Source organism: Sturnira hondurensis, unplaced genomic scaffold (genome assembly GCF_014824575.4).
Source record: "Sturnira hondurensis isolate 20B ecotype Veracruz unplaced genomic scaffold, ASM1482457v3 Scaffold0006496, whole genome shotgun sequence".
NCBI lineage: Eukaryota > Metazoa > Chordata > Mammalia > Chiroptera > Phyllostomidae > Sturnira > Sturnira hondurensis.
The window spans coordinates 25,209,667-25,236,060 of NW_028079127.1; the positions used below are offsets into that span (position 1 = coordinate 25,209,667).

A 26,394-nucleotide genomic window follows, 5' to 3' on the forward strand; every position below is an offset into this window, starting at 1 on the left:
TTTCTAGAGAATTAACCAGCAGAAGGACTGGCTGAAAAGGACAAATTCCCTTAACTGGGTCCTTATGTACACACATTTCTCAACTGGTTTCAACATGATTTTGTTAGATTTTTTATCCTTCTTTCTCTTCCTCCCAGTGGGTAAAAGGCAGCAGTGGGTATGGATGAGAGCCACTTCAGACAAGAATTACCAGATTGCAAGTCTTCCTTCCTCCTTTAGAAAAGGGGTGTTTCCAGGAACCACCTGAGCTGTTTTCCACTCAATCTTTTCTTCTCTAAATTTAATACCAGTTTACTCATTTCACCCTCCACTCCTGCCTAGGGACCCTGTGCCCAATCTTTAAAAGGCAGCAATGAGCAGGAAATGGGAGCAGTGCTGGATTAGTGTTAGAGCTCTAGCAGTGCAGAAGCTCTGTGGACTTAAGGGGCACAGCTGGCTCTCTGAACAAAGATTTGGTCTCTGTCAGGCATTAAATTATAACACAAGGACAGGAAAAAAAGTCTGCTTCTCTTACCAAGTGAGATTTTAAGTATTGCTATGTTTTGTTTTCCCTTCTCACACTTGATTCAAAGCTTATTTCCTGGGCACCCCTTTGCTTGGGAAGTGAGAGTTGGACGTGGCCTCAGAACTCATCGATTGCACCATCTCCCTGGTAGATATGGGGCACTTGAGGCTCAGGGAAGGGAAGAGGCTTGTGCAGGCCAGTCGGCAGGAGTGCCCTATCCTGCCCCCTTCACTGAGGGACTGAGAAGGACACCGTCACACTCAGTGGGGGCGTGCTGCCTCCCTGGCATGGTGGGGTTGTGTTGGCCAGGCCACACTGCTCGTCCTGCCTGTGAGAATGGGGAGAGGCAGAGTTAGGCCATGCAGTGCAGTGGTGTCCCAGGACATCATTGCATGGCCTGCCTTGCCAGCTGTTTCTAAAATTTTGAATCTTTGAGGTTCAAATTATCAGCCCAGTCAGCTTCTGAGTTTACATACATCACAGACTTAGAATTCTATTTCTTTTCTCAGCAGTTCATTAGAAGGATTATAACTAGAATTCAAAGACAAGTTTAGCTTACTCGTGTGTAACTGAGAGACATGTAAGAGCAGTTTAACATCTGGGGCTCATATTGAACTGTCCTTCATCCTACCCCTTCTTACATCTAGACCCTCAGCTTCTATCCCATTCATTCACCTTACTTATCATTTCAGACCCTCTCCAGTGGAGAGCCACATGATGCCCTCACCCCAGCGATGTCTCATAATGTGAGTACCTGCCCGTTGTCAGGGCCGCCAGTGTTCCCTGCAGGTGTGGTGACTGGCTTTGTACTCTCCGGACTCTTTCTCATGCCGACTTTAATTTTCTCTACGGCCACTCCTCATCTGGAGTCTTTCAGGAACATTACCCACTTTATATAGCTGGCTCCTTCGATGGAGCCAGGATCTCACCAGGGGTGGCCCTGAAGGCCACCATTCTGGGAGGACGGGGGTTCTTGTGCAGGTGTTCTGTCCTTACTCTGGCGTCTCTTCTGAGAAGGCGAGAGCTTGCACTGGCTGTGCATGCCGGTCAGAACCCACAGGCTCTGAGTGGGGGTGGTGTAGAAGGAAAGAACTTGTTTTACGGTACTACATTCCAGGGTCAGCAAACTGTAAAGGGCCAGACAGTAAATATTTTTAGCTTTGTAAGCCAATTTCACTATTGCAATCATAGTCAATATGTAAGTCAAAGCACATGCCAGTATTCCAATAAAACTTGACTCACAAAAACAGGCAGAGTCAGATTTAGCCCAATGGCTGTAGGATTTGGCTCTTGGACTGTAGTTTGCCAACCCCTGTCCTGAATTAAACTAGTGCTTCCAGAACTCCAGCGCTCCAGCAGACCTTCAGGAGAAAGAGAAAAGGGAGCAGAGGATGGGAGAGAAGCAGGAAAGCCTTTGAACATATGCCTTCTCACAGGTTTCCCTTCCCTTTGTGCCCTTAGAAACTCCTAGAGAATGAGCTTCAGAATTCCTGTAGTGAAGTTTAGGGGGTTTCCTGCAGCTGAACCCTGTGGAGGAGACTGTGTCTGTCTTTGGCCTGCCTGCCTATCTCTCCCGTGTGTGTGTGCTTGCATGTGCATGCTCTGGGGCAAGGGGCTTTCTCTAACTCAGCAAGCCATCTAGCCATCCATGTCTCTTAACTTACTGTGTTCAGTGAGCTGGCTAGTTTTTCTCTTTAATTCAGCTCTGTCCAAAAACACTTTCTGCAGTTGTCGGAATGTTCTGTATCTTCCCTGTTCAACGTGGTAGCCGCTAGCTACACTGAAATGTGGCTAAAGCACCTGAGAAACTGAAATTTTTTTTTATTTAGGTGATGTAAATTTAAGTAGTCATGTGTGGTTAGTGGCTATCATATTAGACAGTGCAGTTCCAAATAGAAACACAGAAAGCAGACCAACATCACCTTCAACACAGAGGCACAGGACAATAGGTTCTTTAAGTTAGTTGGTTTTGATGAGGGGGGTAAATGGATTTGGGGGACACTTCACTTAAGAACATTGGATTCACCATGGATCCAAGAAGAAGGAAGAGTTGTTATGAAAGTATATGAAAGGGGGTGAAAGGTCTCACATGACATAGGACCCAGACCCTAAAACTTGGCCATTTGAGAAAAATTCAGGGCCTTGGGATGGGGGAGAAAAGGTAAAAAGCCTTCAACTTCTAAAGACCTTGTTAAAGAGTGCAAGTTTTCTATTCCCAGATAATGGTGTCCTCCTCCAATTTTTAGGAAGACCTAGACAGACGATATAATATGGAGAAAGAGAAGCTTTATAAGATCCGTTTACTACAGGTGAGTAAAAACAATAAATATACAAGTGTGTCTAGCTAGATATGAATGTCTCATAGCAGAACTGGAAAGTTTCATTCTCTGAGAACTAGAGAGACGTGGCACTAAGGCTGCTGTTTGCTGTCCTTCTCTCTAGAGGGTAACTCAGTGGTTTAAAATGTTGATAATCTTCACATTGGTATGTTACTTTCACTATCATCTTACTTAATTAGATCCTCACCCTGGTCAAGAGTAGGTATTAGCCTTGTTTTCTATATGAAGAAGTTGATTCAAATCTATTAAGTACTTGACCAAGATCAAGCAGATAGTAAGTGCCAGAGCCAGCACCCAGGTTCCAGTGTTCTTGTAGAATACTTTTCCTTTACAATTAAGTGCCCATTTTAGCTATCTTAGTTGATAACCTTGGAGGGTTGTGAGGATATCACGTATGAGGGAGGTAGGTTTTAAAGTTGCCTCCAAAGCTACATTCACATAGAGTCAAAATAACATTGTAAAATGCCTTACATTGCCAGTATCTGGCCCATGGTAGCTCAAAGCCAGTAGTTAACTTGTGTTGTACTCCAGGCCAGGCCTTCTTTCTGTTCTCTGGAAAGGAAAGGCAGGTTCTGGCAAAGGGCTATGAGGATGTGGGCAGTGGGACTCTGTTGTGTTGTTCGTTTGTTTTTTTTAATCTCTGGCTCCTGCTTATTTTGTTGAACTGTTTAAATTTGGGTGAGACACGGAATTAAATAAAATCAGGACAGCATAGCTGTGTATTTGGGTTCTTTTTGACTATGTGGTTATATTTAGTTTTACATTGGGTCTCAGGAATAATAGATGGAATGGCCCATTTTCTGAGTGCTGGCTTGCCCTTTGAGGACCAAGGTACATCCATATACGTCAAAGTACAAGGGAGCTTATGTGCAAATTCCAAACTGTGAATAGCTTCAGACTGACTAGAGGAAAGCCACAGTAAAATCCTGAGGGCCTGAGCCAGAACAGGATTGATGGGGATGGACAGAAATGAATAGCAGAGGGAAGACTGAGAAGCTGTATCTGATGGAACTGACTGATGGGTAAGAGAAAAAGAGGAGTCAAGGATGATGCTTTGGTTTCTGACTTGGGAAGTAGGGTAGATGTCTGTGTTATTCATTGAGAAAAAAGCATTAAAGGAATAGGACTAAAGGGCTTTGTAGTGTGACTAAGAGTGTTAGCAAGATCCATTTGGGGCTTTTGAAGGTTAGGGCACTCAACTATGTAGAAATGTCCAAGAAGCGATGGGTGTTGGGGTCTGATGCTCAGTGTAGTCTGAGCTAGAGCTTAGGTGTCATCTATGTAGGTGGTCATCGAGGCTGTGAAAATGCAGGTCATGAAGGAGTCCTGAGCTAAACCTTCTCAGAAGAGGCCAAGGGAAAGAAAGAATCATGAATAAGGCTTGATGCCAAGTGGGCAGCTGAAGGCGAGGAACACACGAGTCTGAGGTCTCTTGGCAGCTGAACAAAAGCTCAGTAGAGAGAGTAGTAAATGTTGCTAGAAGTTAAGAAAGCTAGAGTCTGTAAATTGCCCATTAGACATATCCCAGAAAAGATGTGCAATGACATTGCTAAGAACAATTTCAGTGGGGCATTGAAGAAGCCACCGGGAGTATTGGGTGAAGGATGCCTGGAGAGGAATGAGGAGTTAGAGGAACAGAGAGTATGTTGCTCTCAGGAAGTTTGGCTGTTCAAAGGAGGAGAAAGGATGGTAGCTGAAACATGATGAGGGTTTAAGGAAGGGCTTTTTTTAAGGAGTGCAGGATTTAAACATACTTAAATGCTGATGAGAAGGAGGCAGTAGAAAGGGAAAGCTTAGAGATTCCGTAAAAGTAATGAATAATTGGCCCTGGCTGGTGTGGCTCAGTGGATTGAGAGCTGGCCTGTGAACGGAGAAGGTCACCCATTCGATTCCCAGGCAGAACACATGCCTGGGTTGCAGGTTGGTCCCCACCTGGGGCGTGAGAGAGGCAACCGATCAATGTGTCTCTCACACATTGACCTTTCATTCCCTCTCTTTCTCCCTCCCTTCCCCTCTCTCTAGAAATTAATGAGTAAAATCTTAAATTTAAAACAAAAAAGAATGAACAATTATATTTTCAGATTCCAAAAATAAAAACGGGAGTCAGAGCTTGAACACCCATGGTGGGGGTGTGCTTGTACCAAAGAGGGTGGTGGGTTTCTCATCTGGAGGCTCATATTTCCCCGGTGATTTAGAGAGCCACAGCTGCCATTGTGAGTAAAGCCGGCTTGGGAAGCCAGAGGAGGACAAGGAGGCACAGAGGAAAGGCAGCACCCAAAGCCCACTTAGTCCTGAGACTGGAAGTGTGTGCTGGAAGCTGAGCAGTTTTCTTCAGGAAGCGCCCTACTGGGGAAAACAGTGCTCGGAGCTGCCTGCCTCAGGGGCCTGCACTCTCCCTTGCACCACACCACACTGCTGCACCTCCCTGGATGCAGTCAGTGAGCCACTCTGGCCAGTGTACCCTGAGTCCGAGGTAAAGAGAAAATAATGGAGAGGTATTTTAAGTGTCAGCTATGGGAGCTTTTCAGCCAGGTGAAGGGACTTGGAATATATAAGGAAGCAGCAAGGTGGCATCAGTTCCTTGTCACCTGGCACTGATGGAACTGGCTACTATAGAGTCCTTTGGAGCCTTGTGGGCTGGCTGGGTGCTCTGGCCACATAGCCAGTCCCAGTCATAACCCTCCTTTTTTGTCCATTAATTTGGTACCCTCTGTGGTTCCAGTTTGCAGCCACACCTTCTCCTTGTATTGCAAAGTCACAATCTGAGATGGGACCCTGAAGCCAACAGTAGAATTTTGGTCCTGTATTCCAGGGCAGGTGGGTGGCAGGAAATATTTTGGCTCCCCAGAAAACATCTAAGGCCTTTCACCAAATAGTGTTTTCTCCTCTTCCCTTTTGCATTTAGGCTCGAAGAAATCGAGAAATAGCGATTTTGCATCGCAAGATTGATGAAGTGCCCAGCCGAGCTGAGCTAATACAGTATCAGAAGAGATTTATTGAACTCTACCGCCAGAGTAGGTGCACTGACCACTGATGAGCTCTCTTTAAGCTGGTCCTAGGAGGGACAGGAGGTGAAGGGCTTTGTCCCACTTTAGTGTGGTGGAGTGTGCGTCATAGCACAGTCCGTCAAAGTCTCCACTGCAAAGGACTCCTTTATATTGTCAGGCCCACTCAGCACTCATTCCCTGTAGCCCTGCTGAGCAACTCATAATCCTGGGAGCAGCACTGATATGCTCTTGCTGTCCTCTGTATGAACAGTTTACTCCAGTTGAGCTATTAAACAGCAGTATTTTGAGCCAGCACTCATCCCAGTCAGCCGTTTGGGTCCCCTGAGCTCCCAGTCCCCTTTCCAGCATTACCCGGAACATTATGACCCTATTATCTCTAGATCGGTTCTCACTCGTCCTTCTCTACGAACTTTCAGGCTTATGTAGTCCTTGCCTTTAATAGCGTCGTATTCACTCAGTAATCCAAGACTGGATCTCCCTCAGCCTGAATCAGTGACCACATCTTGTCAGGCTTAGAGTGGTCCTCAGAGCTGTCATTGCCTTCTGTTCCCACTGCTACTGCCATATCTGTTCTTGTGTGCATCTCAGCTCAGCTGTGTTACCATTAGCTAGACTGTAGCCTTTGCTGCGAGTCTCTCATCCATGTGTCTGTCTGCTGGGAAATCTTCAGGGGCCCCCAGGGCCTCCTAAATCAAGCCTCTCTCCGTGTTCTTTCCTCTCTAAATAGCTGCCTTGAGGACCCCCACTCCGAGTCCACACTCCAGCCTCACCAGTCCTCACACTGCGTCTGCCACCTCGGGCCTCAACCTGTGTCTGGAACCCTTTCTCCTCTGTCTGACAGAATCCTTCAAGATCAGCTCAGACATCTGTAAACAGATCCTGGACCATCACCCCTTCCTGTGGGCTCCCACTCATGTCCCCTGGACACCTCAAATTCCACAGGCACAAAACTGAATTCAGCCTCCCTGTGCTGTTTTCATGGTCACTGGCATCACTCTCTAGCCACCTGGGCCCCCTTAGTCCACTCTTGAGTCACACTCCTCTACATGTTCCATTTCTGAGTAATGGCCAAGTCCATTTATTTAGGATTTCTGCTGTAGCTACTACATTGTCATCATTGCACAAAGTCTGGCCCCTTCTTTGCACTCTTGCCTGGCAGATCTTCCTCAAATTTGATAATTTACCTTCTTTCTTTAAGAGCTCTATTTAATAACTCTCCCCAACTTATTAGATAATCTTCAGAATCCTAAACGCACTAGTGAAGTCCTGCATCATTGAGCCAGAGTCACTACTTGGCCTCGTCCTCTCAGGAAGGTGTGAGTCGTGGCCTGTGAGCCTCATCTGCAAATTCAACTGCCACTGCCCTGCAGTCCCCACTCAGTATACCTTGACTCTCTTTTTTACTTTTTTTAAGTGTTATTTACTTATTTTTAGAAGGGGGAAGGAGGGAGAAACAGAGGGAGAGAAATATCAATGTGTGGTTGTTTCTCGCATGCCCCCAAGTGGGGACCTGGCCCACAACCCCAGCATACGCCCTGACTGGGAATCAAACCAGTGACCCTTCAGTTCACAGGCCAGTGCTCAATCCACTGAGCCACACCAGCCAGGGCCCTTGACTCTCTTTTAAAATCCAACTCAGACTTTGCCTTGAGATCTTGGCCTCTCAGGCATCTTCCTAGTTTATTCTGGAGCATTGTCCTTATTTGAGACCAGAATTATTCTTCCTTTCACACATTTCCCCACCATCCTGAGCATTACAGTGGGTTTTTTTGTTTGCTTGTTTTGTTTTTAGAAAGGGGAAGATGTGGAGAAAGGTAGAGAAACATTGATATGTGAGAGACACATCAATTGGCTGCCTCGTATGCCCCCAACTGGGGACCTGGCCCGGGCATGTGCCCTAACTGGGAGCCCAACCCACTGAGCTACAGCAGTCAGGGCCTAAACATTAGTCTTCATGATTGATTCAGGTTGCCAAATCATGTTTTGATTCAGTATTGCTGATACTCTGAGCAATAGCAGTTTCTCAGCAGAAAATAGTTTCAGCCTTTAAGTTAAATTTTTTCTCTTAATTTTTCACCCTGCCTACTTTAAAGCTTTTAACAATAAGTAATACCTTGTATTTATATATTTCACAGGGTAAATTTTACATGTTAAAGTCATTTTGATAGGACGTTTTTACACCAGAAGCATTTAAATTTGTTATACCAGAATATATACATCATTTTCTCTTAAATAATTATCAGGCCCTGAGTAGTGTGGCTCAGTGGGTTGGGCGTTGTCCCATGAAATGGAAAGGTGCCCGTTGGATTCCTAGTCCCCGGGTAGGAGGTGGGTGAGAGGCAGCCAGTGGATGTTTCTCTTACACATTGATGTCTTTCTCCCTCTCTCTCTTCTTCCCTTCCCCTCTCTCTAAAAATAAATAAATAAAATTTGTATTAAGCAAACATTATCATCAAATACCTGCGTCTCCCACCCAGTCCTTGAACTGGATAGAGTAAGGGTGACAGCCACACTCCTGAGCAATTAAGCTGAAAATTGGTTGATTGATTTATGGCAGTGATTTTCAACTTTGACCACCCATTGTAATCACCTGGGCCCCGCCCCCTAAAAATTCTCTCTCTCTCTCTCTCTCTCTCTCTCTCTCTCTCTCTCTATATATATATATATATATATATATATACATATATTTTATTGATTATACCATTACAGTTGTTCTATTCCCCCCCTTCATTCCCCTCCACCCGCACACTCCCTCCCCCACCATTCTCCCCCCTTAGTTTATATCCACGTGTCTCAACTTCTTTAGATTCTATATTTCCCCCACTATTCTCGCCTCCCCCCTATCTTCTACCTACCATCTATGCTATTTTCTGTACTTTTTTCCCCCTTCTCCTCCTCCCACCCCCGTTTCTAACCCTCCCTGTGTTCTTCATTTCTATGGTTCCACTCCTGATCTAGCTGTCCTCTTGGTTTGCTTTTGTTTTAGGTGTGGTTGTTAATAACTGTGAGTTTGCTGTCCTTTCACTGTTCATATTTTTCGTCTTCTTTTTCTTATATAAGTCCCTTTAGCATATCATATAATAAGGGCTTGATGATGATGAACTCCTTGAATTTGATCTTATCTGAGAAGCACTTTATCTGTCCTTCCATTGGAAATGAAAGCTTTGCTGGATAAAGCAATCTTGGCTGTAGGTCTTTGGATTTCATGACTTGGAATACTTCTTTCCAGCCCCTTCTTGCCTGTAAGGTCTCTTTTGAGAAATCCGCTGACATTCTGATTGGTACTCCTTTGTAGGTGACTGTCTCCTTATCTCTTGCTGCTTCTAGGATTCTCTCCTTCATTTTAGTCTTGGCTAATGTAGTTATGATGTGCCTTGGTGTGTTCCTTCTCGGGTCCAACTTCTTTGGGACTCTCTGAGCTTCCTGGATTTCCTGGAAGTCTATTTCCTTTGCCAGACTGGGGAAGTTCTCCTTTATTATTTGTTCAAATACGTTTTCTACTCGTGGTTGTTTCTTTCCCCCTTCTGGTACCCCTATAATCTGGATGTTGGAACGTTTAAAGATGTCCTGGAGGTTCCTAAGCCTCTCCTCATTTTTTGAATTCTCATGTCTTCATTCCTTTCTGGTCGGATGTTTAGTTTTTCCTTGTGGTCCATTCCATTGATTTGAGTCCCAGTTTCCTTTCCATCGCTATTGGATTCCTGGACATCTCCCTTCATTTCAATTAGTTTAGCTTTCATATGTTCCTCTAATTTGTGACTATAATCAACCAGTTCTGTTAGCATCCTGATAAACAGTGTCTTGAATTGTGCTTCTGAGAGGCTGGCAATCTGTTGGTCGCTGAGAGTTATTGGCTCTGGGACTTTGGGTTCTTCTTGCGCCATCTTTTGGGCTGTTGGTGCCTGTTATGTAGCAGGATCAGAGCCCTAAAGTGTTCACTAGAGCAGGGCAACTAAGTCGCTGGGTTGTGACTCTGTATGTGGGGGCGGGGTCAACAAGGAGCAATGGTGTCCGGTCTGCTGCCTCCCTCCGTGGCCCCCACCGGCACAGCAGCCACCACGGTTACCAGGCCCACGGGTTTCGTCCCACTGCCCGCAAGTGTGCCACCGCCGTCAGCCCTCCACCACTGGGTTTGCCCCCTGGGGCCTGCGTGGTCCGTCTCACTGTGCGCGAATGTGCGACCTCGGTCAGTCTGCCCCACACCCCGACTGGTTCCAGGCTGCCTGCGCGCCCAGGTTGGGGGATCTGTCCTGCCCGACCCAGCTCCGCTGCTGGCTCCGCCTCTCTTACCGTCCCTGTTGAACGGTTCGTAGTTGTCGGATAATTCAATGTTCTGGTCTTTGGGTGTGTCCTAGATCTCCAAACCTTTGTTGTATTCAAACTTGGCTGTGGGAGAAGGCACAGTGTTTCCACCTATGCCTCCATCTTGGTGGAACTAAAAATTCTATATTTTTGATCATGGACTTTTTAAAGGTCCCCAGGTGATTCCCTTTTTCAGGCAGGACTGAGTACCACTGTTTAAAGCTTTTAGCAATAATAATAGTAGTAGTAGTAATACTTTATATTGATTATTCATAATACGATTTTATATGAATTAGACATTTTGACATTGGGAACACTTTTTACTATTGCATCAAAATACTTGTATCAAATTTTTAACTTCTGTTACCAAATATGTTCCGCAAATTTCTCCGACTTCCACCTCTCTTTGAGCTGCACTGCAGCAGAGAGATATAGCTGTTGCTGGATATAGAAATTAAAAGTGACTTGTTTAAAGAATCATATTTAAATGCTTATGGCAGTTGCCAGAAAAGCCAGAATCGCCCAGGCCTGCTCTGCCTCCCCAGTGCCCACCTCCACCCTGCCAGTCCTGCTGCTCTGGAGGGAACAGACCTCACTGTAGTCTTGGCTGTGCTGTGCCTGATAACCTTCAGGTATCAGGGTCTTGAGCTACAGCTACAATGAAGTGCTCAGCTCACAAAGCCTGACTGAACCTGTGTCTGGGGATTTCACCTCTTTCTGGGCAGTTTTGTATTATGGAAATTTAGAGCAGTGCAAAGGTCACAGGCTCAGAGCTATGGGACAGGGGCTGCCCAGCCACCCAGCCAGAATGGAAGGGGTAAGTTTGGGTAGGAAGCTTTCACCTCAGTGACCTCATCCTCTGGTGAGCACGGCACACTCCCAGTCCTGGAATTTGCCTATTTCCTTGTGAATCATTTTTCTACAGAGAAAAGTGAAGAAGGGGAGTTAGGCAGAAATACAGAGTAATTTGATAGGTAAAGATATTGAGAGCCCTGGTAAATAAGTGCCTCCTTAGTCATAGGCACAGGGATGGGAAGAGAATTCGTATTCATTTGACATCTATTCTGCCCCTGGATAGGCGTACCATTCGTCTAGGGGGTATTTTACAGGGTCTACTGAAGAGATTGGTGCTCACCGTGGGAGTTACCCAAGTGAACAGGCTACAGCTCCTGCTCTTGGAGGTGCAGGGAGGGAGGAAGCCAGCCATACAAACAGGAAGAGATTGAGTGGCGGCTTCATCATCCTTGCCACCTTCTTCCCAGGACTCCTCACCTGAAGGACCTCTGAGAAACCCACATCTGACGGGGAGATTCCTCTAGCCACTCCCTCTTGGCTGGGCCACTTACAACTGGCCTCGTGCCACCAGCCTACTGCAGCTCTGCACACACTGTTTTGTTGTTGTTGTTACTTGTGGGTCTTCTGCCCAGAGTGCAGGTTGAGAGTGTTAGCCTGACAGGTCCAACTCTTGGTGGTAGAGGGTGTCTTATGAGGGACTGTGTGCTTAGGGTTATTTTGATACATTTTTTAATCCATGTGCTGATTTCTTTGCATTTATAGTTTCAGCAGTGCACAAGGAAACCAAGCAGTTCTTCACTTTGTATAATACACTGGATGATAAAAAGGTTTATTTGGAAAAAGAGGTAAGAACCTTTATAAAAAGAAAATACTTAATCAGGTTAGCAGCTGCCAGTGCTGTTGACCCCTGAGGTTCAAATTAACTTACTGTCTGGGGTGCATTCAGTTTCAGCAGAAAAAGTGCCTGTTGTATGCCCAGGGCTGAAGTAGTCAAAAAGTGCAAGATTCCATGAGAGCTCATGTTGTCTGGGGTGAGGTGAGGCAGGTGGACAGCCGTCTCATAGTGCATGCAAGACATGCCATCATTAAGAGAAACATTGGGAGGGTGCATATGGAGGGGGGTCTGGGGTGGGTGAACCTTTAGTTTGAGTTTTAAAAAAAGGAACCAGCTAAATGAAATGGGGATGGGGAACTTGTCATGTTTACATGGGGAGATGTCTGTTTAGTTATCATGGCAGACAGAGGCCTGAACTGAAAGGATGGTAAAAAGCGTGAGGGAAAAGGGCACTGACATGGCACTGACAGTCCCTCCATATTCCTCTCACTCTCAGGTTAAATCCATTCGTGAGTCAGGTCTCCCCAAGGTTGGATGACCAATGATCAGGGCGTAATATACAACTATGTTTAAAAGCGGAACAGTGCTGGTCTTCATAGTCATGTTACAGAACAAGGGCCAAGGCGGAGTACGATATACTATTACTGAAAGGATGCCCCCCACTAGGGTTGCTTGTCTGCCACCAGAGGATAGATGTCTCTCAATGCCAGAGATTTGTGAAAAGGAAAGGAAATGTTTATTTAAAGCTATAGACTTAATTAAAGTAGTGACCTAATGTCTTCATTAAAATATCAAAATCCTTTAGGATACCCACAGACACACACACACAGTGCTTCCTTCTCTCTCTGCCCTAAACTGGGGTACCATATCTCAGGAAAAGAAGTAGACGTCAGGTTGCCAGCACCATCAGCTGTGTCACTGTTTAGGATCTCCAGCTAATCCAAAGCCTTACGGCACCTTCTCACGGCCCATCAACAAGAGTCTTTGTATCCCTTTTCTTCCAGGCAAAGTCTCTCTTATTTCTTAAGCCATGTGGCCAAAAGGAGCAGCCCAAAGCCACAGGGGTCCCCACTCTGGCCCCTCTCTGGCCCCTCTGGCCCCAATGGCTGCCATGTCTCAGTTTAAATCCCCACACCAATCTTCCTCTGTACCCCCATTTCCGACTCCTCCTACAATCAGTTACACCTGCCAGCATTCCTGTAGTTTTCCAAGTTCACTGGGCTGCTGTCATGAGTCTGGGCAGGTGTGGCTCCATGTCATAGAGCTAGACTAGTCCAAGCTCTCATGCAGGCACTGTAACCAGGGTGACCCCCCCCCCACACACCCTCAGTTACATCGTAGGTGGAAGTCCTTTCCATCCCCCTGGCTCAAGGCATGGCTACAGCTATTTAACATATCTATGAAACCAGTTAAAGGTTATAGGTATGTTAAATGACCAGGCCAGAGGTTAGCTCTAAAGCTGCTGCTGTACAAAACAGCTCTGCATGTTCCTGCTCCATGTGTCCCTTCCCTCATTTCACACCTGTAGGGGGAAGGGGTGAGGACATCTTATATGTCTTTCTAATATTTCCTGGGCACCTTGAGTTCTGGACTCCATTCCAAATCCCTATTTGGGGCCCCCCTCTTGGCTGCACATCATTTCAGTAGCAGCGCAGTGCGGTGTTGAGAGCATGAGCTTCCAAGTCAGACGGATTTGGGTTGTAGCCTGGCCTTATTTTCTCCACAAGGAAAATGGGGACACACCTGCTTCAAACGGTTATAGGAGGAGAATGAGAAAAATGTGGAGTTCCTTGCACATAATGGTTTTCAACTCATGTTAGTTCCAGCTTACTCCCTCACTTTAAGGTTGACAGAATTTGTTTTCATTTTATCACCGTGTAACCTGCACTGATTGCCACTTTAATAAGAACAGCGTTACAGAGGTATCTCTTACCTGAACCCACATGGAGGCATCTGTAATTGTCACCCTATAGCCTGATGTTAATCAAATGAGGTAAATCTCCTCCTACAGCAGTGCTGTCAAACTCATTTTCACCTGAAGCCACATCAGCCTCGAGGTTGCCTTCCAAGGGTCAGAATAATTTTAGGACTGTATAAATAACTGTTAAGGAGTTGAAGTTACATTCTGCTCTTTGAAGGCAACCTCGAGGCTGATGTGGGCCCCTGATGACAGTGAGATTGACACCCCTGCCCTACAAGGACATTCCTTGAGGAGGGCTGAGCTCTCATTTTCTCTGTATCTGGGGCCTTACGTAGTGAGGGGCACATAATGGGCATTTGGCAAGTGTTTGGATAGATGATTTGATTGCCTTTGCTGGGATAGGTCTGCTACATGTCCTGGCCTTGGAGGTCTTCCTCCCTGGCATTCGAAAGACTTGCCAACACTAATTTAGGGATGGGCTAGCCCATTCTGAAAAAGCCTTGAACCCATTGAACTTCCTTCATTGGCAGTGCCTGAAGTTGTGTTCTTTTATGTTTTCTTTTTTTTTTACTATATTTTATTGTGTATGCTATTACAGCTGTCCTGATTTTTCCCCTCTTGCCCCCCTCCACCCAGCACCCCTCACTCTCTCAGGCAATCCCTACACCATTGTTCATGTCCGAGGGTCACGTGTTTGAGTTCTTTGGCTCCTCCATTCCTGATGCTGTACTTTACATCCCCATGGGTATTCTGTGACTACTTATTTGTACTTCTTAATCCTCTTACCTTTCCACCCATTCTCCCCTCCCATCTGGCAACCTTCTGGTAATCAACTTCTTTTCTCTTGCCTTTAAGATTCTCTCTTTATCTTTAACCTTTGGCCTTTTAATAATGATGTGTCTTGGAGTGGGCCTCTTTGCATCCATCATAATTGGGATTCTCTGTGCTTCTTGGACTTACATGTCTATTTCCTTTTCCAAATTAGGGAGGGTTTTTTTTCTTTTTTCTTTTTATTGTTGTTGAAGTACAGTTGTCTCCATTTTCCCCCACCACTCTCCCTACCCCACTCATTCCCACCTCCCACCCTTGATCGTATCCTCCTTTGGCTTTGTCCATGTGAAGTTGCATTCTTTTAAAAACTAGGAGTATGCAGGGGAGTGGGGGCTTTGTAATTCTAAGCCACATTAACACATAACTTTGTATTCACATAAATTGTACATTTTATTCCAAACCTGTTTATGCCTGTGATATTGTAGCTTTCAGACATCCCAGTGGAGTTGTAGGACAAGAATATCATTTTCATGTTAGACTGTGAACCTCAGGTCCAAGTATAGTAAACTCTTATTAGTCCTGACTGAGCTCACAAGTTAGTGACACAGACAGAAGGAGGAACTAGGTTTCTAGTTTCTCTGGACTCAGAGCTCTGCCCTTGACTGTATCATTTGGGGCAGATAGAGGGGCATACTGTGCAGGGGAAGACAGTTTCCGTGGGAATGGAGGCCTTGAATGATGCATTCCATAGGCCCCTCGGAGCCACTCGGCTCATCACACTGGCAAAAATATTTTGTGAGAAGAAATAGGATGGAAACAGTGTTCTCACTCTCCACCCTGACTAACCCTGTGCTCAGCTGATAACCCTCAAAATAAAGGGCAGTGTTTGCAAAATAGAAAGGAAAGTGGTGGCAGCTTGCCCAAAGAGCCCAAATCCTGTGGGGATTCAGGTCCCTTTAATGAGCCCGCTTCCTACATTCCTGTGGTCATGGGGTGTCCAGGTAGATTCTCTGGGGAAAACTGTGATGCTAAGAATGTGTTGCTGTTTTGTTTTGTTTTTTCATCTTAGTTTCATCTCCATAAACTAAATGTGCTCTTTCAGAAGCACCGTCCAGAGCAGGACAGGCTTTCAGTAGTTGAGGCAGCACAGGAATCTTTCAATCTTTTGCTTATAGTTTTTTCCTTTTTTTTTCTTTCTTTCTTTCTTTCTTTCTCAGATCAGCCTGCTGAACTCGATTCATGAGAACTTCTCACAGTAAGTGCTGTCAGACTGTGTGTCTTCCTCCTTGTGTCCCGTGGTGTACACCGACCTTCGTGCCGGCTCCCCCTGGTGCTGCAGTGGTGTCAGAGCAAGACTCGGCTCTGTGTTATGTGATTCTGACACTTTCACCCCTGTTACTAAGCGCAGATGTTTCTTGGTTCACATGATTCTTGAGTTTTTACAAAAAACCGCTATATTAGAGTTCATTTTAAAAAACAACAAGAAATATCTTAAGGAAAAGTTAACTTTCAAATAACTTGATTATGTGTGATTACTAAAATCTCTTTGTATATTTTGTCTTGCTAAGACAAAGACCAATGATATTAGATTGATATCATTTATTTTTGAAGACATAGAGATGTTTTAAATTTAGATAATGAAATAATCTATATAATTTTAAAAGATTGTTTAAAATATTGTGGTAGACATTGTTTTTAAATTAATGTAGATCCTTCTAAACAGCTTCATTTGGATATGAATTGTTTTCTCCAAAAATTGGATGGAATTGGATGGCAAGGTCCAGCTATACTAAAATCCTACCAACCCTCAGGCGTGCGTGCCCATTGGCCCACCCACCATCCAGACAGCTCCAGGGCCTGCTCCCTGTATAATAGACTTTATTTCCTTCCAGCACAAATCTCTACTGTCCTCCCATGGGTTACTAGTGACTTCAGATCATAATAGATTACAATCTCTAGATTTTAAGCTTCATTTCTAATTAAAAACACCTATAACTCCCTGATAAGATTCAGTTAGTAACTTAAAACCTTGTGACATTTCTAAAAATGGTGCCTTCATTTTTATTTCTTGACAGTTGAGAGAGGCTGCAGTTTGAGTGTTCTTGTGATGTGTACTGTTGCCATTCTTTGAAAGAATTCTTAATCCTTGTGTACATGCACTCTGGCCCCCTGGTTTCTCTCCCTCTGTAGAACTGGAGGTGAAGGGGAACGTTTTAAGACATCAGGGAACCTACTCATTTAGCTGCAGCTTCCAGAAACAGGAACAGATTTCCCAGCTTGATTTTAGGAAAATCTCAGTATATGTCTGCCAATCTTGAGCAGTGTCTCCAAATCGTCAAAATTTTAAAAACTAAATGAAATTTATTTCTTAAGCAGTACCTTCTATCATTCAAAGTAAAAAATGTTTTTGTTAATTTTAGTGATACTTTATTTTGATTTAACAAAATACATGTTACTGAAGAAAACTGAAGGAAGAGTAAAGATAAATATTCAGTTATAAAACCAGGCTAATTTTTATGCCTTCTTCAGAGTTTAGAATTCTTAACTGCCTGGGATGCCTAGGTTCCCCGCAGGTCCATTTGGAAAGGCCTCGTGGAGCATCATGTGGGTATGGGGCTGACCCTCAGCGCCTCTCTTGTGCTCACTCCTGGTGCTGATCACGCTTCCACTATTTTCTCTTTCAGAGCCATGGCTTCCCCTGCTGCCCGCGACCAGTTTTTACGTCAGATGGAACAGATCGTAGAAGGAATTAAGCAAAGTAGAATGAAGGTTAGATGGCATCTTTTATGTAACACAGGTTTTATACTGGTGATGGAGAAGGCTCTGGGAAATATCAGCTTCTTCTGGTTGTTCTCAGTCTTGAGGAAATATGTTCAGTGTCTCTGCAGTGGGCAGGGCCAGCTCCCAGGGCTTCACGCCCTGGTGATTCAAAGGCAGCTCTTAGCAGAACCTTCCACTGAACACCTACTTTGTGCCAAACACTGTGCTAAGTCTCCTTAAGCCCTCTTAAGTGAGTGGTGTAATACCCATTTCACAGATTAAATCAGCTTTCACCAGCAGCCTTCCTCTTTTGCGCAGAATCACTTCCTCACTGGATCTTTGGTTCCTGACATTCTGTTATTAGAGATTGATTCTGCCATTAGATTCCTTAGGATCCCAAGAGCATTGTAGTTTTCAGGAATCTCCTATAAAAAATGAAAATAATTGCTGAACTGAATTATGATGATGTGACAGGATATTGAATGCCTTGGAAGACAGGATTGAATATTCAAGAACTGAAAAGGGGTGTGGGTGCTCCAGAGGTAGCTTTGCAAGGAATCATCCAGTCTGGGGACAGCATGGGATTTTCCTTGTGTTGTGACTTTGAATGTGGGCCCTTTTGTCAGTAGTTAAGCAGATTTGCTGTCTATAAGCCAAACCAGCTGTATTTTCCTGCTACTTGTACCCAGGTGAATCCTCACTAGTACAGTACTTCCAAATGGTTTTTGCTTTCAGTCCGGTTTTAAAAATGTATCACAGGAAAACAATCCTCAGGCAAAGCATTAAAACCTCCTGGGGATTTAAGGTATCTCTTCTTACGATGTTGGCCCATAGTGGTCAGTAAGTGACGCCAGAATGCAAACAAATAAAAGAAAGAGTTGCCTATGGGACACATCATCATAAAAACCCACCCACAGCCCTGGCTGATGTAGCTCAGTGGATTGAGCGTGGGCCTGCGAACCACACGTTCGCGGTTCGATTCCCAGTCAGGGCACATACCTGGGTTGCAGGCCAGTTCCCGGTTCCCAGCAGGGGACGCATCAGAGGCAACCATACATTGATATTTTTCTCTCTCTCTCCTTCCCTTCCCCTCTAAGATAAATAAATAAATTCTTTAAAAAAAAAGAATACTTTCTTTAAAAAAAAAACCCACCCACAAAAGACAAACATTCAAGCTGCCTATAATCTCATTTCGTGTGATGAACTGAGGGCAAAATCTCTCCATATCCCTTTCTCTGTAGAAAAATATTAACCTCCCCATTAACGACTTTAGTGAAATGATGTCTTAGGAGGAAAAAATGTGTCACAAGTGATGAGACTTTTCATCCACAAAGATGACTCTGATATGAGGCAGCATTTGCCTTGTGCATAGACACTTAACCCAAGGCGGGATAGGCTGTCTTGCCGAGAATGCATGGAGTCCTTTCTTGATAATCTGGAGTATGAGATGGGTGGAGGACAGAGAACCTGGCTCACCATGAGCCTGTCACAACCCAAATCTCAGTGTGTTGACCCTTCCACCCTGCCATGCTCCTCCTCTGAGAGCTGCTCTTACTAAGAGTAAGAATAACAGGAACTTGCTGGGTTTTTTCCCTTGGCTTCTGCTTCCTGTTTACTAGGAGATGCCTTCCTGGGGAAGGTACTGTCCTGACCCCTCATTCTGTCCATCTTCCCCAGGCTTCATGCTGTTGGATCTCAGTGCTGGATAACTCCTTGTTGTATAGGGGCTGTCCTGTGCATTGTAGGGTGTTTAGCAGCATCCCTGGCTTATAACAGTAAATGTCAGTAGCACCCCTTCCTCACAGTTGTGGTGATCTAAGCTGTCATCAGATATTGCCAGATGTCCTCTGGGGAGCAAAATAGCCCTTGGTTGCAGACCACCAACTTACTGATTGTAAATTGATTTTAGTCACTCAAAAGGGGGGGGTGGGGCACAGTTAATGCCCAGTGGTAGGAGAAGTACAAAATAAATAGACCTTTTATGAAATATCATGCAAATAAATAAGACAACCTCAAAAATTATATGAAGAAGGAAGATACTGGAGGAAATCTATGAACGATTAGTAAGAGTTGCCTTCTGGATGTTGCCAACAGCCATTGGTCAGAATATGCTTTTCATTACCGTTTCCCAAAATGTTTTAACAGATGGAAAAGAAGAAGCAAGAGAACAAAATGAGAAGAGACCAGTTGAATGACCAGTACTTGGAACTGTTGGAAAAACAGAGGCTATACTTTAAGACTGTGAAAGAGTTCAAGGAGGTAAGGGGGAGGTTGGTCCGGTTATGTAAAGCTACGGGGAGATTTCTGTCCACTTCCAGAAAAGCCTTTAAAAACCAGAGCACTTGGTTGGCTTTCCGCTGGCAGTGGAATCTGACAGTGAAGTGTATGTGGCACCTGGGTAAGTCAACGTTGTGTTGTTCTGAGACCATCTTGAGGCTCTAATTGAATGTTTCAGAGACATTACATCTTTATTTTCACTTTTCTAACACTTAATAAGCACATTAAATTTGTGAAATGACATCAGTCCACCTCAAAGAGCATCTAGAAACAACATTTGTTATAGATTCAGATCTGGAGCTTTTCCTCCCCTGAAACTTCACATGGAGAGGGACCTTGAAATGCCATGTAGGGAGAGTAAACTTCGAGTGTGCGGGCTTGGGTTGAAATCCTACCTTACCACTTAGCAGCTGTGCACTTGGGCAGTGATGCAGTTCCTCCAGGCCTTCGTCGTTGGAGGGTTCTGTTGGGGCAGATGAAAAACAAACACGACTAGCACTGTGTCTGGCATAGTGCCGACAGTCACTGAGTTTCATTTTCCCCTGTCTTTTCTTCCCTGCATTTGGTCGGGGCTACTCTCAGTTGTTCCAGAAAGACAAATATTTGCACTCTACTTAAGAGATATCCCAGAAGGGAGCTTATTTCGTCACTTCCCAGGATCTCAGCAGCTTTTTTTCCAGGAGTTTCTTCCCTTATTCTAACCTAAATCCATATAGTTTTAGTAAGTTTAAAGATTGCTGAAAATGCAGAGGCACCAAAGTTAAGTTGTAGCCTTGTGTTTGGTTTACAGAGTAAAAAATAATCTTTCCATACCAATAATTTTCTTCTTATGTATTTTTAGGGCCTTCCTTACTTTTTCCCTCCCTTTGTCCCCCTTCTCTCTTTCCTTTCCTTCCCCCACTTCCTTCTTTCCTTCCTGCCTTCCTTCCTTCCTTTCTTCCCCATCTTTTCCTTCTTTATTTCTCCATTCTCGTTTTGTAATTTAAGTTTTTGGAGTCACAACCCATGGGCATTTCAAAGTCCTTTACCTTTTTAATAAATATTTTTCCAGCTCCTACTATGCCTCTGGGGATAGATCAGGTTGCAAAATAGATAGTCCCTTTGTCAAGAAGTTTATGTTGTAATGGGGAGGCAGGTAAGTGAGGAAACACAAGCAAACAGAAACCCTAAATTTCTGTTTGTTTCCACTCCCCTAAATTAGTAATAACAAATAAGTAATTTCAGCCTTGGAAGGACTTGGCCCTGGGCAGAACAAGAGTCCTTCAGCCAGAGAGCAGCCCGGTTGAAGGCCTACAGTTGGGCAGCCTGGGAGAGTGACCAGGTGAGGTGTTCGAGACCTAGGGGCTGGAGCTGAAGTTTTGGAAGGGCCAATGAGTGAGCAGGCAAGGAACAAACAGGCTATTTTTTCCTCTTAAAATCAAATAACTCACAAAGAGTGAAGGCCCAGAGGAGAAGAATTACATTTCAAATATGTTTGGACATGCCAACACTACCCTTTTGATAGCAGCAACAAAAAGCCAATAAGTTGGGGTGGGGGATAAGTATATGTTGTCAAAATCAAAGCAAATTAAAGCAGAGTTCATACTTGTACCACAGGCTCTCAGGGCTGAGGGCGTAGGATGATGTCCAAAGGAAATGGTTCCTTCAGATACATTAAGCGTCAAGAGTTCTGTGTTCCTACCTCCTCAAACTCAGTTTACTGGGCCCTTCAGAGCCAAGGAAGACCCGCTAGACCAGGTGCTTGCCCATGCCTTAGTGTTCTGAGGAATAGAAGGGCGGGGAGAAGTGTAGTATGTTCTTAGTATTTTTTATTTGAAGGGCCTCACCTTTTTAAAAATAGCATGTCCTCTTGTTTTTTTATGTTAAAATTGCCCTTCTCTTAAAATGATGGTGGTAGTGCGTAGTTGTTATTTTTCATTAGCATTTTACTTGGCAAAAATTTTAAATTACCAACTACCCGTCAGTTTTTTAAAGCCTTAAGCTTTCTTCCACGAGCTCCTCTGAGGTAACTTGGGGCCACCCCAGGTGGCAGTGGTACCTTGCTTGCTGCTCCCCAATCTCCTCTCCCTACCTTCAACCAGAGTAATTCTGGTATTTTACATATTGCAGTTCCAAGTAAGATCTCACTTTTGGTCTTTCATCTGGTCTTTCAAACTGGTAGCAAACCAGTTTGAGAAGTTGGACTTTCATCCCAGGTTGGAGCCTTCTCCCAGAACCCTCTCTGTCCTGCCTGCTTTACCTGCCTGTCCCCCACATGCTGAGTCTCCTGCTCCCAACTTCTGAATTCCTACCACATCCTGGCCCCTAGCACTTGTGCTGGGCAATAATTACTCTTCACACAGAGCACAATAATATTGTCCAGAACATCATCTTCAGCAGTTTAGTGGTTCTGTTTATTGTGTGTGGCTTGTTCCACATTAATTGAGCACCAGTGAAGCCCCATGGGCTCCATGTAGGCACCTCGTGATGCCCTCATCTGAACTTCCATCCTCCTCTGGTGTCAAGACTTTTTGATTTGAAACATGGGGTTGACTCTGGAATTCCATTGGCTGGATCACTCTGGGAGAGTTTGTTAATAATAAGTCTACCAAGAAACAAAACATATTCTGAAATCCCAGATTGCCTTAATTTCAGTATTACATTAAGTAGTTGTGTCTCTAAACTAAAATCACTCACAGGGTCACCAAAGCTAGATTTAAATTCTAGCCCAGCACTGATGAATGAAGCTGGCTTGGCATTCTTAATCTTGGGTGAGCTGAAGTGCTATGTCTGGCACGTAGCGGGCCCCTATGGTTTTAAGCAGGAAAGAAACAGAGGCAAGGAGACAATTTTCCTTTTCTTCTGAAAAAAATATCTAAAGGATTCTTTCTGTATTTGCTCTGACCAGAGAGTATTATTCTGTAGTCTCCCAAAGGTTTCTAGTAGATTGCATAGAGTTTAATCAGTGCTCGCATACACCAGCTGACAGCCTAGATATCTTTGCTGAAAAATCAGGCATTGTTTCAATGTTGTAGGATATAAAGAATTACCCCTGCTGGGAACTCTACACCCCAGGAGTATTTTGATGCTCACAGTTGTTTTTATTTTTATTTTTTTAAACATTAGCTGTTGTTTATTTTAACAGTGCCATTTTTTTTAAGGTTTGATTAATTTATTTTTAGAGAGAGGGGAAAGGAAGGAGAAACATTGATGTGTGAGAGATACGTGGATTGGTTTCCCCTTGCATGCCCCCCACTGGGGACCCAGCCCACAACCCAGGCATGTGCCCTGACTGGGGATCGAACTGGTAACCTTTCAGCTCCCAGGCCAACACAATCCACTAAGCCACACCGGCCAGGGCCTGAGTTGTTTTTGCCTTGTTTAAAAGGTGAGGTGGGTAACAATTGAAGCTAATTTATTCATTATTGTATTATTTTGTCTTTTGTGGAAGTTTTCAAAAGTACACAGAAGTTTAGGGAAAGTACTATAACAGTATGACTATCTACCTGCTCTTGTTCCATCTCTACCCACCCTACTTTGGGAAGTGGGCATGTAGAAATTTTTTCCTCCTAGTAACTGATTTCTAAAGGGAAAACTTTCTTCTTTACTTTTCTAACAGAACAGATGTTATTCAACTTCACCTTTTTTTCTTTTCCTAACCCTAGAAAAAAATTAACTGCNTGAGGTGGGTAACAATTGAAGCTAATTTATTCATTATTGTATTATTTTGTCTTTTGTGGAAGTTTTCAAAAGTACACAGAAGTTTAGGGAAAGTACTATAACAGTATGACTATCTGCCTGCTCTTGTTCCATCTCTACTCACCCTACTTTGGGAAGTGGGCATGTAGAAATTTTTTCCTCCTAGTAACTGTCTAAAGGGAAAACTTTCTTCTTTACTTTTCTAACAGAACAGATGTTATTCAACTTCACCTTTTTTTCTTTTCCTAACCCTAGAAAAAAATTAACTGCCTCCCCCTCCAAAAACATGTGCTCAAAAAATGTCAGAGCACCTCGTTTCTGACAGAAGAATTCAGCCTTACCCCTAGCCCAAGAGCCTGACTGTTCTCCAGCTCTGAGTGAAAGATAAGTGTAAACCCTATAGGTAAACTGGCATTTGTTTTAGTAAAACCAGGGTCATTGCAGCCATGAGCTGTGATTCTGCAGAAAGAGCAAAGGACCACCAGAAAACTCGAAGCATGTAGGCCCAGGGAGATGGAAACATTGACTCTGGGGGTCTTGGTTGCAGAGGATTCAAGGGTGAAATGAAGCTTTTTCTTCCACACTAAATGGATCTTCAGGGAAGAAGCATGGCTACTGGAGTCCTGGGCTCTCAAGCTCAACCTCTCCAGGCTCTTCCCATTACCATGTTCACCTCGCAGTCTAAAGCAGGGCTCCTTGTACCATGACCCAGAAAAGGGGTGGAGATTTTTGCTAGCAGGTGGAAGTATCCTGATCTATCAAGTCCAGTCGGAACAAGGGGGCAGAAAAACACACAATGAGAAGCCTTTGAAGATGTCTGAAGGGAATATAAAATAATGCAGAGGTGACCTTGTACTGCTGGACATCAGTTCCACAGAGACAAAGGGGCCAGTGACCTCCCTCAGTGATAATCCTCAGCATATACAGTAATAGATTCTTAAGGCACGTATCCCTTGATGCCTATTTCTCATCATGTCATCTGTGAGTTTGTCTTTCTTAAAGTTAAGGATATTCTTAACTTAACTTATTCTTAACTTCACTATTGTCAGAGTAAGAGCTTTTCTACTGTGTTGCCTGCTGTGCTCCTTAGCCCGCCTCCAAGGACCTCCCCCACTTTCTTCCCTCTCCAGAGTAATCCAAGATTGTGTCTGCTTTCAGCTCTTGTCCCCTTGAAGGGTTTAGAGGTTTCATGAAGTCTTCTGGAGCGACAGTGCCTAATCCTGTCATCCTGTTCTCAGTCTGACAGTGCACACAGTGAATGCCATTATAAACTGTTCTGGTATTGAAAATCAGGATGTCACCAGGAGGTTTCACCAAGCTGGTAGCAACATGCTAGGAGTCTGGTTTTGTTGGTCAAAAGTTATCTACCATGGGACTCAGGGAAGGACAGTAAGACCACCTGAGCCTCACATGGGTTCTAATGTAGCCACCACCTCTCTGTACACACTCTCTCTGCTTTCTCTCCAGGAGGGCCGCAAGAACGAGGTGCTGCTGTCCAAGGTGAAAGCCAAGGCCTCCTGAAAATTCCCAGCCATCTTTGTATGTCATTGATTTTTTTTAAAACACCATATATCCGCTACAAGATTATGAAATGGTTCTGAATACTGCAGTGGAGAGATGCAGGTGTAATGATTTCCACACCCTGGATGTTTTCTTTCTCCTGTTGGCTTCCATTGTATCTCTGTATTGGTTATTGTTGATGGAATTAATCAGTGTAAATACTGTAGCTTAGATGATACCCATCATCCTCTGGAGAACTATGAGCAGTATTTGTTCTCTGTGTCGATTCACCTTTTATTTCTCCATATGACACTGCACATATGACAATACCTGTATTTGTATGGACTCTGAATAAAGAGGAATTCATTTGCTCAGCAAGTATTAATTGAAAAACCATGGACACATAAGCATTTTGGAGACAGATGTGTCGAACACAGTCCCTGTGGTTGGACACCCAGCAAGTGGGCCAGAGAATAGGTGCAGCCCAGCTGACCAGAGAGCTTGGCCACCTGGGATTATTTTTTTAGTAAACGAAGGGTTTTATAGCTAAATGATCATCCCATGTGAGTGTTGGTCACTTGGGCCCTTCACTTGCCTTTGGTGCTTTTTGTTCCTGGCTGCTTGTGGTGCAGCCAGCAGGCTTCATGGTGTATTACTTAGAAAGAAAACTCAGTGTCTGCTGCTTATTTCTTATATACTGCTCAAGTTCATTTCACTGAAAGTTGAAAACAAGGGCCTCATATTGAGGACTTAAATATGAATGACACCTTATCATTCTCTCATTCTCACTTCAGTCAGAGCCGTCATGTGGATGGCCTTGTGCATCCCCTCATTTCCCATGCCTTAATTACACTGGACAGTTTGTGGTGTAAGCACTGAGGTGGGACACACCATTTGCTGCAGTCCAGGGCAGTATGTGATAAGTCTCAGAGTGACAGATGATGAGCAGGTGTCGAGAGGTCAGGAGGTGTCAGAGGAGAAAGAGCAGTAAGTTGTGTAGAGATCCAGGAGACCTCGTGGAGGTGGGAGGATTTGGGCTGGATCTGAAGGGGTCCTAGCATTTTAGTAGCACAGGTAGGTGGGAAGGCCATTTTGGATAAAGATTTGACTATGACTAAAGATTCAAAAGGGTGAGGGATGGGCCAGTCTTTGTGCATTTTTCTCTTCTAAGAATCATCTCAATTTTTAAAAATGACATGGCTGAGAGAAATATGTAGCCGGACATTTCCAGACAGGGTTGAATTTAAATCATCCACCAAATACTACGTTCTGTCCTTTTTTGTTGTTGTTGTTAGATTTTATTTATTTATCTTTAGAGGGAGAGGGGAAGGAGAGAGGGAGAGAAATATCAATGTGTGGTTGCCTCTCGTGTGTCCCCTGCTGGGAACTGGCCTGCAACCCAAACATGTGCCCCGACTGGGAATCGAACTGCAATTGTGTAGTTTGCAGGTCTGTGCTCAATCCACCGAGCTACACCAGCCAGGGCATGTCCTTTTTTTTTATTGTAATATTTTTCTGAAGGCTTTAGAGACCAGTCCAGAAAGATGGGCTGGGACCGGCCTTTGGAGGGCCTTGAAGCAGGAAGGTCTGAAGAGTTGACTTCATCGTCTGGAAATGAGCAATCCAAACCCAACACAGAACTCCTATCCTGGACCCCAGGGATCTGGCAACTCAGTCAAGCTCCGGAAGCCCCAATGTGAGGT

General features: G+C 44.4%; 1 protein-coding gene across 2 annotated transcripts in view; it reads left to right on the forward strand.

Annotated features, from left to right (window-relative positions):
* CCDC93 (CCC complex scaffolding subunit CCDC93) overlaps positions 1 to 25,972 on the forward strand; it is a 107,259-nt gene extending 81,287 nt beyond the window's left edge. For both annotated transcript variants that reach the window (XM_037049905.1, XM_037049904.1), the window contains exons 17-24: positions 1,198 to 1,251; positions 2,752 to 2,814; positions 5,750 to 5,858; positions 11,712 to 11,794; positions 15,694 to 15,731; positions 17,161 to 17,245; positions 19,382 to 19,495; positions 24,659 to 25,972. In XM_037049905.1, the coding sequence (XP_036905800.1) occupies positions 1,198 to 1,251; positions 2,752 to 2,814; positions 5,750 to 5,858; positions 11,712 to 11,794; positions 15,694 to 15,731; positions 17,161 to 17,245; positions 19,382 to 19,495; positions 24,659 to 24,712 (600 nt within the window). In that variant the 3' untranslated portion in view covers positions 24,713 to 25,972. The remainder of the gene's footprint in view (positions 1 to 1,197; positions 1,252 to 2,751; positions 2,815 to 5,749; positions 5,859 to 11,711; positions 11,795 to 15,693; positions 15,732 to 17,160; positions 17,246 to 19,381; positions 19,496 to 24,658) is intronic.
* Positions 25,973 to 26,394: the final 422 nt, after the last annotated feature.